The sequence below is a fragment of the Tympanuchus pallidicinctus genome, unplaced genomic scaffold (genome assembly GCF_026119805.1).
Source record: "Tympanuchus pallidicinctus isolate F22 unplaced genomic scaffold, pur_lepc_1.0 scaffold45, whole genome shotgun sequence".
NCBI classification, from domain to species: domain Eukaryota; kingdom Metazoa; phylum Chordata; class Aves; order Galliformes; family Phasianidae; genus Tympanuchus; species Tympanuchus pallidicinctus.
Window position 1 is genome coordinate 207,850 of NW_026294764.1, and position 12,382 is coordinate 220,231.

Consider the following 12,382-nt stretch of genomic DNA (forward strand, 5'->3'; position numbering starts at 1 on the left):
TTCATCCCCTTCTCCCCATGTTCCCTTTCTGATCAGAAAAGCCCCGGCGCTGCTGCAGAACACTGCCCATGTTTTATGAAGTGCTAAATGCTTGGCCACTCTGCTATATGGCCCTGCCACGTGCCCGAGGAGCTGTTGTTTCACCCTTCACCCTCCAAACACAATCTCAAAATTAAAAAACCCATCCAGAGCTGGAGCAGTGCCACTGGTTTCCCTCACCAGGTCTGTGGACGCCAGCAAGTCCCACCAGTGGGACACAGATGGAAAATACTGGCTTGGGTTCTCCCATCCTAACTGCTTTGTGTCACCGTTTTCATGATTTTCCTCGTGGCCCCAAAGAAATCCCTGTCTGTGCTGGCAGAGGGCCGGCTCCCAAGGGGAGATCACCATGATGAGCCCCAGAATGGCTCAAAATGATCCCAAAGTCAGGCAGGGCGCCGGTGGGTGGGTGTTGGGAATGTGCTTCCTCAGAGAGGGTGATTTGGGGAATAAAATCCCAGCAGGGTCAGCTCTGCTCTTGTCTGACATTCTTTCCACTGACCGATCCCTCCACTGGAATCTGGCCCAGAGCAGGAATAGGAGGAGGTGGGAGATGGTTTCTGACGTTCCTGGTGGAAAAAAGCCCTCGGGATTAGTGACAAAGCCAGGGAGATGTGGTTGGAGTCCTAGGGAAGGGTGAAAACCCATCCCATTGTGCTAACCATTGCCCATTGCCGTGCCTCAGTTTCCCCATTGGGAAGGTGGGAACCGTCCATCTCAGGGCTGCGTTCCACTGCTGTCCCACAGCTCTGGGGGGAGCACGGGGGGCACAGAACATATTGAGCAGCACTGGGTTCTGCGCCCCATGGTGCAGCTGCCCCCACCCTGACCACCTCACCCCATAACTGAAGGGACCAGATGACGCAGGAATGCAGGCTGGGGCTGGCAGCCCCTGTGCCACCCGTGGGCTCAAACAAAGCCCCCGTTGGGGCAGCCAGGGCAGCTCCCACCATGCCAATCCCCCCCCCCCTCACCCCCCTTTGGGCCATGCAGTCCTCGTGGCCGCAGCCGGACAAGTTTTGATGCGAGGCAGCAGCTTAGGGTGGGCTCAGGTTTCCTTTAGGTTTTCTATATTTATCTCTGTGATTTAATGCCAGCGCCGGGGTTTAAATGGCACCGAGCAGTTGGCGCAGGGAAACGGAGCAGCCGTCCTCGAGCTGAGCACACGTCCTCCCATGGAGCTCTTTGAGACCAACCCTTACTTTTTCCCGGAGCAGAGGTTTTACGATGGGGAAAACTTCCTGGGCTCCCGCTTGCAGAGCTATGAGGCAGCCGCATTTCCCGAGCGGCCCGAAGTGGCTCTGTGCCCCGAAAGCAGAGGGGCTTTGGAGGAGAAGGACTCAATGCTACCCGAGCACTGCCCCGGGCAATGCTTACCGTGGGCTTGCAAAATCTGCAAGCGCAAAACAGTGTCCATCGACCGGCGTCGGGCGGCCACGCTGCGGGAGAAGCGGAGGCTGAAGAAGGTGAACGAAGCCTTCGAGGCGCTGAAGCGCAGCACTCTGCTCAACCCCAACCAGAGGCTGCCCAAGGTGGAGATCCTGCGCAGCGCCATCCAGTACATCGAGCGCCTGCAGAGCCTGCTCAGCAGCCTCAACCAGCAGGAGCGCGAGCAGAGGGAGCTGCGCTACCGCCCTGCTGCACCACAACCTGCTGTGAGTGAGGGGATGGGTGGGGATGGGGGGCAGGAGCCGGGGTGGGTGGTGGTGGAGGAATGGGGTGGTGGCGCTCAGGTTGCTGTCCCTATGGGCGGGTTGCTGGGGGGCAGTGGGCTGATGGCTATTGCGTAGTGGATCGATGGTGATTGGTGGGGAGTGGGAAGGTTTAAGTCACAGAAACCAGTGTAGAACCATGGGATCATAGAGTTGTGGAATGGTGGGGCCGCAGAACCGTGGAATCATGGGGTCACAGGACCATGGAAGCATGGAGACATGGAATCATGGGGTCATAGAACCAGGGAATTGTGGAACCATAGAGCCATGGAAACATAGAGTGCTGGAATCATGGGGTCACAGAGTCATGGAATCATAGAGTCACAGAGTCATGGAAACACAGAGACGTGGAATCATAGGGTCACAGAGTCATGGAATCATGGGGTCACAGAGTCATGGAATCATGGGGTCATAGAACCATGGAACCATGGAATCATAGAACAATGGAAACACAGAGTCATGGAATCATGGGGTCACAGAGTCATGGAGTCATGGAGTCAAGGAATCATACAGTCATAAAATCATAGCACCATGGAATCATGGAATGATGGAACCATGGAACCGTGGGGTTCTATATAGCACAATGCAATGCATTACAGTACAGTGCAATGCAATATGGTACCATACAATACAGTGCAATGCAGTAACAAAATGCTGTAACAACAGCTATGTAACGTAACATAAAGTAATGGGAGGTAATACAACGCACCAGGCCTGGCCCCCTGGTGCATGGGGACTTGTCCCAGTGGGGAGCACCACTGGTTTCTCAGTCCAATGGCATCAAACTGGGATCCAGGCAAGAATCCTCGAGGCAGTGGCATCCTGCCCTAAGCACGCAGGGTGCGGCCAGGCTCCATCCTCCCCACCATGAGATTCTGGTGGCTGAAGCACGTTTTGGGGGGATATTTTTGTCTGCTGGGGGATGGTGGCATGCGCCTCCTGGCTGCTGAGGCTTTGCAGGAGGGAATGTGGAGCTGTGGATAAAGGTATGGGTGATACAGATACAGATGAGAGATGTAAATGATGTATAGCTACAGGTGATATATAGATTGCAGATGTGTAGGTATGAATAGAGATTATGTAGATGACAGGTATAAATGATACAGGTATAATATGTACGTATAGATAGCATTGAGACAGATGTAAATTATATATAGATGCAGATGCCAGATATCTACATACTAATACTGATATCAGTGGGCTTTGTAAGAGGGAGAGACTTTTCAGACCTCTTTTCAGACCTTTGCACTGAAGGACCAATTCTTTGGTACCGCCAGGCTGCTCCTCCAGCACAGCTTCACGTCCTGAGTGCAAAATCAATGATCAGGGGCAAAACCAAAACTCCAATCCATACGTCTTTCCAGTGTCAGTCGGAAACAATTCCAAGCATTTGTGTACTGGGGGCCTGGAGCGAGCAGTGAGCTGAGGTTTAGGGGTTCCCCAGCAGCTCCTTGGTGCCATCTTTTATTTAATGAATCAATGAAGTGATTTTCAGTCAGTAGCTGTTTTGCCCAAGGATGCTTGTCTGTTTTTTTCCTCATAATTGCTGCCTACAGAAATACTGCATAGCAAGCAGGTGACCATGCACCCCGAGCCCAAATTGGGTTTTTCCTGCATTCATGGAGATTAATGACGAGCCTGGCGCTGATGGATCCCCAGGACCCCAGATTTCACCATCTGCTCTGTGTCTGTGACCACGCATTGGTGCCATGCAGTGGGGATGGGGGTGTTTGGGGGCAGGCAGTGGGGTTTGGCTGGTGCAGGTGGGCCCATGGGTGGCACGTTGGTCCTTGCAGGCACCCAGTGAGTGCGGCTCCGGCAGCTCGTCCTGCAGCCCCGAGTGGAGCACACAGCTGGAGTTCAGCACCAACCCTGCAGGTAAGGAGCTCCCAATCCTCCATCCCAGGGACGTCACAGCACTGGGGCTGAGCATCCCTGAGCCAAAACCCACAGCCAGTGGACAGGAGGAGCCTCGTCCTCCCCCCACCCTCATGTTGGGCGAACCCTCCAGCACTGCCTGAGCGCAGCTCAGGTTTCTCCCATTGCCTGGTGTGCTGGAAGCAGCCCGCAGCAGCTCCACGTCCCTGTCCCATCAAGGGTTCATCTGTGTCTGCCCCATAACCCAGCTCTGCCCACTGCAGCACAGAGCACCCGTGTGGAGCTGCCTCTCCCACCCCCTAAAAGCTTCCCCAAGTTTCGCTGCCCGTTGCCATCTTTGAGGAAAGGTCTCAGCCCTCAGGACGGGTTCTGGGAGCAGATCCCCGTGTCAGTGTGGTCACACAGGGTGGGATCATGGGGTCACCATCCCATTGCTCTCCCCCTCCTCTCTCAGATCACCTCCTGAGTGACGATGCAGCGGAGGACCGCAATCTCCACTCGCTCTCCTCCATCGTGGAGAGCATCGCCGTGGAGGACGTGGCCGTGACGTTCCCGGAGGAGCGGGTCCAAAACTGAGCTGGTACAAAAGCCCCTCAGCTCTCTGAGCTCGAAACGGGGTGGGATTGAGATGCTGGAAGGATCCAGCTGCTGGAAGTCATAATTACCCCTCCAACACTGTGGACAGCAGCACTGAAACCGCCGGAATCTTTTCCCACTCCTCTCCAAAAGCTCCCACCGGTGGAAAAAAGAAAAGGGGAGAAGTGTGATGGCGGTGGCTGGCGGCGGCCCCGGGTCCCCCAGGCTGGGGGCTTTTCTTCCTTGGGGGCCAACATTTGTGCCACAGTCAATGTGGCTGTTTCCAAGTTGCTCTTCGACCAAGGTCTCTCTCCGGCGGGCTGCCTTCGCCGGCTTTCCTGCTGACCGCTGTGTGCAGTTGCCACTTGTTTGTGTTTTCTTTTTTAATTATTATTTTTGCTAACTTATTTTGATTTTTTTTTTTTAAATAAAGGCATTCTTGTTTGAATTGCTCACGTTTTCCTTTACCGCTGTTTCATGTCGTGCTAACCTCCCCCAACTCTTAGGCTGTGGTTTTCTTTTCCTCGTATCAGAATATCCAAGGTCTTTGGATGGACATCAGTGGATGCCTCATGCTTAAATCAGCCCTGCAGAGACCACTGAGCTCACTGGTTTGCTTCTGGGGCTCAGCACTGTGCCCCAAAAGCATTCAGGGCTTCAGGTGATATTGACTCCGTTTTCCAAAGTTTGATTATATTTCCAATTTGGGCTCTAGAAAGAAGGCTCAAGCCAGCATTGCTTTAAAATCCTGTTTATTGGAACACACATACATCCTTTCCTGACCCGATCCAGGGTTTGGAGTCCATGCAGTACCAATAATATGACGAAAGAAGTAGGGCATTGGTAGAAAGGGTTCACCGACTCTTCAAATTAAAAAAATATTTAATACTGTATTAGGCAAATAATACACCAAAAAGACATTGTGACTGTATAGCCTCTCAGATATTGCACTTCCAGACAGCACATGATAAGTATAGGTCATTCCAGCCATCAATAAATATCACATCAGAAATAGGGGCCACACAAGGCAAACGTGGCATGAGGAGATGAAGAGATCCTACCCTACGGGGGAGAAATGGGAAGGGCTGAGAGCCTCCTGGATCACCCCTGCCTGTAGCCTGGAGGCAGGAGGGGAGAGCATCTCCTCTGCACCTGGAGGGAAGGGACGGGTCGTCCCAGGGTGCTGGGTGCCCCTGCTGTGTTTCCCTGCTCCCCAAGGTCAGGCCTGACAGCATCCAGGCCAGCAGTAAGCCAGACTGAGGCAGTCCAACCCTTCCCCACTTTGGGGCACAGCACAGCCCAAAATGCCCAGACCACCACCCAGAATGCTCCTTGCACCCACAGCAGCCCCTTCCCACTCTGCCCTGTGCAGCGTCCATCCTGGCACTGGCTTCAGCCCCTCTGTCCCACCCAGGGCAGCTCCTTGGCCATCTCCTCCAACGTCAGGATTTTCACGCAGAGCTGAGCCTGAACCCTTCTCATGATGCCCGGGGCTCCGGTGAGCTGGTGTGACAGTCTATGGCATATTGGCAACATGAACCAGGCAGGAGAAAGGTTTCCAAATATTGCAGCCCACTTCTGGGGCATCTCCGCTTCTCTGATGGGCTGCACTTCCACCAGGGATGAAACAGGCACCTGGTGAGCACATCCAGAGCCTGGCTGGTGCGAGGTGGGGTGGGCAGAACAGCCACAGGCGGGAGGCACAGGGAGCCAGGGACAGCAGTGGGGTGCACAAGCAGAAGGGAGAGCAGCCTTTTCAGTCCATGGCAGTAGCACTGCGACATCTGTTGGTTCGGGCTGAGAAACAGGCACAGGCTGAGCTCTGGCCTTGTCCTGAAAGGCAGCTGGCACTTGGCCGGATGGATGGTGGGGATGTGCTGAGAAACAAGGTGGGAACGGCTCCGTGAGGACAATGGTTCATCTCCATCTGGGGACCAACGTGCCAACAAACCCACAGCTCCTGGCACTGGAAGGCATGCACTGAGGGACAGCAGTGTCCCAGGAGAACCTGCCACCCTCACTCCAATGGGACCCCTCATTTAGGATGGCATCTTGGGGACACCAGGGACCAGACAACTCATATGTGTCACCCAGACCAGTGCTTGGGCTGCTGAGCATCTCTTCTGCATCATCCCAGCATCCTGCGAGCTTCAGCAAGCAGCAGGCTGTTCCCCAACTGCACCCCAGTAGTGAGGCAGATCTTGATGACAGCAGGCACCCTGCCTGGGTCACACCAGCAGAGCATGCTGGTCCTCCTGCTCCCCTCTTGGTTCCCACCCAGCTCTGGTCCTCCTCGCACGTACCCAGGGCCGGGCTGGCTCCCATCACACTGATCCTCAGCACGAGTACGTCCGGACCGTGGAGGTCTCCAGCCGTGGTGACCCAGAGGCACCAACTGGAAGAGAAACAAAAAGCAGAGCATGGAATTAGCGGCTGCCCCAATTAGTCCTCAGCTTCCCACCAACGCATTTATTCGGCAGCAGTTGTGTACTAAAGCCACGTGAATCAAAGTGAGAGGCTTTGTACCTTCGGGGATGGGTCAGAAGGTCTAGGACAAGTGGCATAGAGCTATCTGGTCCAGCAGGGAGCCTGCTGGGAAGGGGTGGCATACCTTCTGGGGGCATTTTCTTGGCAGGGGCGGATGGAGGTGGCAGTGGCACCAGGCTGGTGACGCGGAAGCCGGCGGGCAGCGTCTCAGCTGAGCCACTGAGCATGTTGATGCTGTGAACGTCCCGCGGGCGGAAGCGCTTTCTCCAGGACGGGGTCCGACGGAAGGTTTTGTCATCACCCTGGGATGGAAGAGCAGGCTGTGAACCCAGCAGCAAGGACCTCCCACCCTTGTGAGATATCCTCACTGCGTTCATCTAACTGCGTGGGTGCCAGCATGCCAAGAGAACACAGGCTGTGCAGAAGTGTGTGATAGGTTGGGCCAAGGATGTAGGAGAGATCTCTGGCATCCCATGAGCTGGGCTTCATTCAGCACGCCCATCTCCTCTCCACCCCGCCTGCAAAGATGTCAACACAAAAGCCCCAGTAAAAACCCAAAGGGAAGCACATAGCTGTGTACTCATCTGGAAGCACCTACTTGTCTTCATGCTCTAAAGAGAGCTCTGACCAGCTCTGCTATCGTATCTCATGCAAGAAAGCTGTATGTAGGACAGATCTAGATAAATTCCCACCTTCAGTGACTCAATGTGAACAGCTTTCTGGCTGCATAACAGGGTATCTCCAACCCACGCTTTACCAGCTGCTATGTGTCATGTCCAGAACATCTGTGCTTCTAAAAGGCTACAAAAAAAAGTAGCTGGCAAGGAAAGCTGGGTGATTCCTCCCCAAATTCAACCCACTAAGCACTAGAAGAGACGCACAAGACCCTACCTCACTTGCTTCCATAGACAGTTTTGAATTTTAAATGATTTAGTTTTAATTTATTCCATTGTTTATGCAACTGCTAGTTGTCTTCCCAGGATAAGCTGGGAGAGAGAAGCATTTCTGTTTCTCCTTTTTCTTAAACAAGAACAGGAACCCAGCACAATTTGGTCATGGGAGAGGTTTGGTACTCACATCATCCAGCCTCCGATCTGTGCCCAATGCAAGCAGATTGTTGAACTCCCTTTCCAACACTTGTCGAGCCTGAAAATAACATCAAATGAACACTCTCCATCTATGGGAGCAGCTCTAAGCACAACTCCCCAACCCAGCCCAGAGAACGATGGAGAAGAAGCCCATGCACCATCAGAGTGCTCTGCTTTGAAAGGCAGAATTGAGTTGGTGGCACTGGTGGAGTCACACTGCAGCTATGTCCCATGCCAGCCATCCTCCTCCAAAATCCCCCACGGAGGCTCTCCTTACCTGTGTGTTCTGCGTGGGGATTTGCAACACGAGAGCCAGACTGTTGTGGTCAAAGTTTTCGTCCAGGGCCAGGAGTGCTCCATGCACCCCGCTCTCAACAAGGTTGTTTGCGTACTCGCGGAGCCCAATGGACTGGATCCAGTGAATGACCTGGTCATTGGTCCACACCAACACATCTGCAAAAGAGCAGGAGCACGTTTCAAGGCAGCCCAGACAGTACTCTTGGTTGTGCAGTAGGCTGGGATGTGCTGGAGTCCTGGCACACAGCCCCAGGCTGAGCCTTGCACTCTCCTTCCTGGGCCAGCAGCAGTGCCGTGTAGCTCAGTGCCAGGAAAAGCTCACTTCGAGTTACCAAACTAAATGCAGAAATGACAGGCAGAAAACAACTGTGAAAATTAATGCTAAGAGGCCTGTATTGATGATGTAATTAGGGGCATTATCAATAATGAGTTGTAATATAAGCACAGGAGATCTCAGGATAGCCAACAAGGAAGGGGAGCTTGATAAGCTGGGGGTGTCCTGAGTACCTGAAAGGGGCAGGAGAAGCTCACCTGATGCTGGGACAAAGCCCTTTTTGTCTTGACACCCTACCCCCCTACTCATGCCTGACTGGGGTGAGCTTAAGGGTACTTAGAGCAATCTGCTGAGGAAATACTGCAGGGACAACAGCCCTACAGGAGTGAGTGCTGCTCACAAATACTGGTTTTCATTTAGCAAGTGCTGTGTTAAGAATACGAGACAGGAGAGAAACCATTACTGGGCATCTCTTTGGAGGTTCTTGTCAGCCTTTCCAGAGCAGGATGGTGGATGTGGCTGCTGACCTTTGATTTCGTGCTGAGTCTCTTCTCGCCTCCTCTCAAGCTCTTTGCGGTCGTAGTTGAGCCTCTTCAGGCACATAATGCCATACTGTAGGCTGGTGCTGCAAGGACACGAGACATCACCCAACCTTCAGGAGGGCAGACGCCCTGCAGGGACCCCTCAGAGGGACCCACTTCCCTACTAACTCTCCATGTGCCCAAAGATGTTTTAGTGTAGGACTGAGTCATCACAGATGAAATTCAAAGGGATGATCTTAGCTGGAAGCTGGGGAACATCCCTCCCTTTTGTGGTAATCCCCCAGTCCTTCAGTTTTATCCCGTTCTACGAGCAGGCTGTCCCAGGTTTGGCCTAGATGAGCCACCCTCCAGCACTGAGGCTGGACAAGAGGAAAATCCCTCAAAAGTCCTCATCCCCTGGTCCACACGCGGGTACTGCAGCTCAAGGACCTCCCAGAGGAGGGGACTCACCGGTGGAAACTGTCCACCATCTTCAAATGCACTCTGAGGTCTTTCTTGGTGAGGTGGTCCAGCATCCGTGCATCAACAAGACACTCCATGAAGTAGCTGCGATACTGTGGGAGGCCCAAGCTGGGCAGCCACTCATTCCCAATCCACTCGTGGTTCATGTCCCCATAGGCCAGTGTCTGTAAAAGCAAATGGAGAAGCTAGGAAAAAAAAACAGGGCTTAGGAGACCTGCAGACAGCCCCAGGAGATCAGTGACAGCTCAGTGCTGCAGCATGGGGGTCTGCTGTCCTGAGGACTACATGGGGACTGGGGAGTTCAACCCTAGTTTGGGCTGGAGGAGCTGCAGGGAATGGTTCTGTTGGCCATGGCCCACGTTCTGCTCACAGATCAAGCACCGGGCGCAGGCTGAGCTCCAAGCAGGACTTGCCACATGCTGATGCCCCACGCTCACTCCCTGGGTGCCCCATGGTGTCCAGCTCTCCCTCCCACATCCACCCCACGTACCGCCCAACAAATGCGACACCGCAGGGACCTCACCTGTGCCCAGCTGCCTTCCTCTGTGTCCTAAGCGTGACACATGCAGCATGTCAATAGAAAGGACAGGTAAAGTCAGTACATGGCAGCATTGCACTGTGATGGTTTATGCCACGTGTGCCAAGCGTGGGACCCCCTCAGTTTGATGTGATTCTGGTGGGCTTGGGGAGCTCAGCCTTGCTAGCAGGTGCTGGGGACATCCCAGTCCTGCAGGGCCCAGGATTCATGACATCTCTGTCAAGCAAGGATGTTGGATGGGGCTTTTTTAACAGGTCTTGGGCATTAGCTGGCACAGACACTGGGGCTTAGACATCCATCATGGGAAGTATGGGCAGCTCTTGGGTCACCTCAACAGCTGGAGAGAGACACTTAAGCTTCAGCTCATGGGTCACAAACCATGACAATCTGCCAATTTTGCAGCTTGTTACCATGGGCTGGTTGCTCTCAACCTCACAAAACCTACAAGGGAAAGTGTGGCATTGTAACAGCTGTAACTCTGAACTCTCTGTCCTGCCAATAACAAAGCTCTGTGCCACCCAGACAGCAGGCATTCAGTAAAATGCCAAATTAATTCACACTGCCAACCCAAAATGCTGCTCCAGCTCTGAGATTCAGACAGAAGGTCATTAAGTTGCTGAGAGGGGAGCATGGCTACACCTCTCCAAAGGACCCAGAGCTCTTGGGAGCGTGGGCACATCTCTCTGAGGAACCTTAAGCTATCAACCAGTGATAATGACAGCAAGGGCAATATTTGGGTGTGCTATTGTCAATGGATGGTGACTTTTCTGGATGTTGGCTGACCAGTGTGGGGCTCAGTCTCATGCATCAACTAAGATCACTCATATTTTGTCTTTCTTTCCTGTTTAACTCATAACTGACACTAGAAACCCAGCGAAACCCACAGGGGCTTGACAAAGGAAAATGCATCTGATGGTTTTTAAGCCAGCTTTAGAAATTGTTGGGATATTGAAGGCTGAAAGACGGTTTCTAGACAGGTGCACGGCGCTGGCCAAGAGCTGACACATGAGACACAGCAAAGATCCCCTTCCCTGCCGGGGTTTTTAGTGCCTCAGTGCACGTCTGGAGCCCAGCTCGGTAACTGATCCGCTGCAGCAGCAGGGCGGCCAGCCTCACCGTCTTGGTAGACGTCGCCATGTTCTCCATCTCCTCGTGGGTCACCCAGACATTTCCAGAGGACTGGAAGAGAAAAGGGCAGAGTGGTCAAAGTGAGCTGCTGTAGAACCAGGGTTCAAAGGTATGGTGGACACAATGCTGGCTCAGGGTGAAGGAGGATCAGAGCATCCTCACACATGGAGCAGAGCCGGGGGGCATCTCGCAGCATCACTGCAGCATCCGTGCAGTTTGAGATGGCGACATCTGAGCTGTCCATAGAGCCATAGAGAGTGCAGCAAGGTCTACTGGCATTTTGTCTGCCTTTATACTTCGGTTTTATGTTCACAGAGCCTGCAGGCTTGCCTCTGACAGCTGTGACCCCAGACAGGGCCATGTGAGGGCATGCCTGGGGCTGTTCCTTTTGCTGACTGTATTTCTACAAGCGTGTCTTGCCTTACTGGGGCACCGTTAACCCCTTGGGGGCTTTAGGGACCAGCACAAGATATAATCCTGCTATCAGCTCCATATCTTATCCAGGCCAAGTGGGGGATCTGCAGTTACTCTGACTTGCCCCAGGAATTTCAGACAGCCCCAAGGAAAGATTTCTATTGAAATAACTGAAAAAATGGTTCTGTGTAACAGAGCTGGCCCTGCAAACCAAACATGTGCTGTTTAGGTGGGATCTTATTCTCCCAAGATCTGACAGTGCCCAAGCTTTGCTCTTCACTGGCTGCTCTGCAGCGTCAGCCTCCTGCTGACAACCTCTGTGTGTGAGGATAAGAACATCCGATGGGGTCTCAAGGCAGGAAAGTGCCTCACTCTTGGTGGCAGTAAATGATCTTTGTGCCAGAGGACACGTGTCTGGTGGGCTTACTGGTCCTGGAGGCTTGTCACCCACCCACAGCCTGCACTGAACACTGGCAAGCTCTTTCTTGTTGCACTTGCCTGCAATATTGGCAGACGAGACCAATGAGCCACTGTGGTCCTACAAAGCCAGGAGATGGGGAAAACAGCTGTGGGGTGGAGTGCTTACCGTCCGTGAGGTGGGTGGTGCCGATGGGCTCGTGAGTGAAACCATCTCCTGGATGGCCAGGCGCAGCTTCAGGCGATGCAGAGCATTGCTGATGCCGATCTCCCTCTGGATCTCAGTGTCAGACAATGCTGACATGATGGCACCACTCTTCACGTTGGCTCGGCAAGCAGCAACGTACCAGGCTGGCATCCCCACCCAGAGCTGTTGAGACAGGGCAAAGTTGGGGACCCACCCTGGCAGGGTAGAGGACACCCTGTCTGCAGCTCCACATCAAAGCTGCATACCCATGTTGGGCTCCTTTTCTGTTTGGACCTCGCACAGATTGCCTGTGGGCAGAGCAGCTTCCCTACATCTATCTCAT

General features: G+C 53.5%; 2 protein-coding genes across 6 annotated transcripts in view; one reads left to right on the forward strand and one right to left on the reverse strand.

The window, feature by feature from the left end:
- The first annotated feature begins 1,185 nt into the window (after positions 1–1,185).
- MYOG (myogenin) lies at positions 1,186–4,653 on the forward strand. Its single transcript, XM_052702587.1, has 3 exons — positions 1,186–1,694; positions 3,548–3,629; positions 4,084–4,653. The coding sequence occupies exons 1-3, from the start codon at positions 1,215–1,217 to the stop codon at positions 4,203–4,205; spliced, it is 684 nt and encodes a 227-aa protein (XP_052558547.1). The 5' UTR covers positions 1,186–1,214; the 3' UTR covers positions 4,206–4,653.
- A 293-nt stretch (positions 4,654–4,946) lies between these two features.
- PPFIA4 (PTPRF interacting protein alpha 4) overlaps positions 4,947–12,382 on the reverse strand; it is a 43,107-nt gene continuing 35,671 nt past the window's right edge. For 3 of the 5 annotated variants that reach the window (XM_052702532.1, XM_052702530.1, XM_052702534.1), the window contains 10 exons: positions 12,022–12,222; positions 11,010–11,072; positions 9,879–9,905; positions 9,344–9,519; positions 8,879–8,976; positions 8,058–8,233; positions 7,770–7,838; positions 6,817–6,994; positions 6,509–6,600; positions 4,947–6,082 (listed from right to left, as the gene is read on the reverse strand). In XM_052702532.1, the coding sequence (XP_052558492.1) occupies positions 6,542–6,600; positions 6,817–6,994; positions 7,770–7,838; positions 8,058–8,233; positions 8,879–8,976; positions 9,344–9,519; positions 9,879–9,905; positions 11,010–11,072; positions 12,022–12,222 (1,047 nt within the window). In that variant the 3' untranslated portion in view covers positions 4,947–6,082; positions 6,509–6,541. The remainder of the gene's footprint in view (positions 6,083–6,508; positions 6,601–6,816; positions 6,995–7,769; positions 7,839–8,057; positions 8,234–8,878; positions 8,977–9,343; positions 9,520–9,878; positions 9,906–11,009; positions 11,073–12,021; positions 12,223–12,382) is intronic. The other 2 variants (XM_052702533.1, XM_052702531.1) reach the window with 1 other exon arrangement.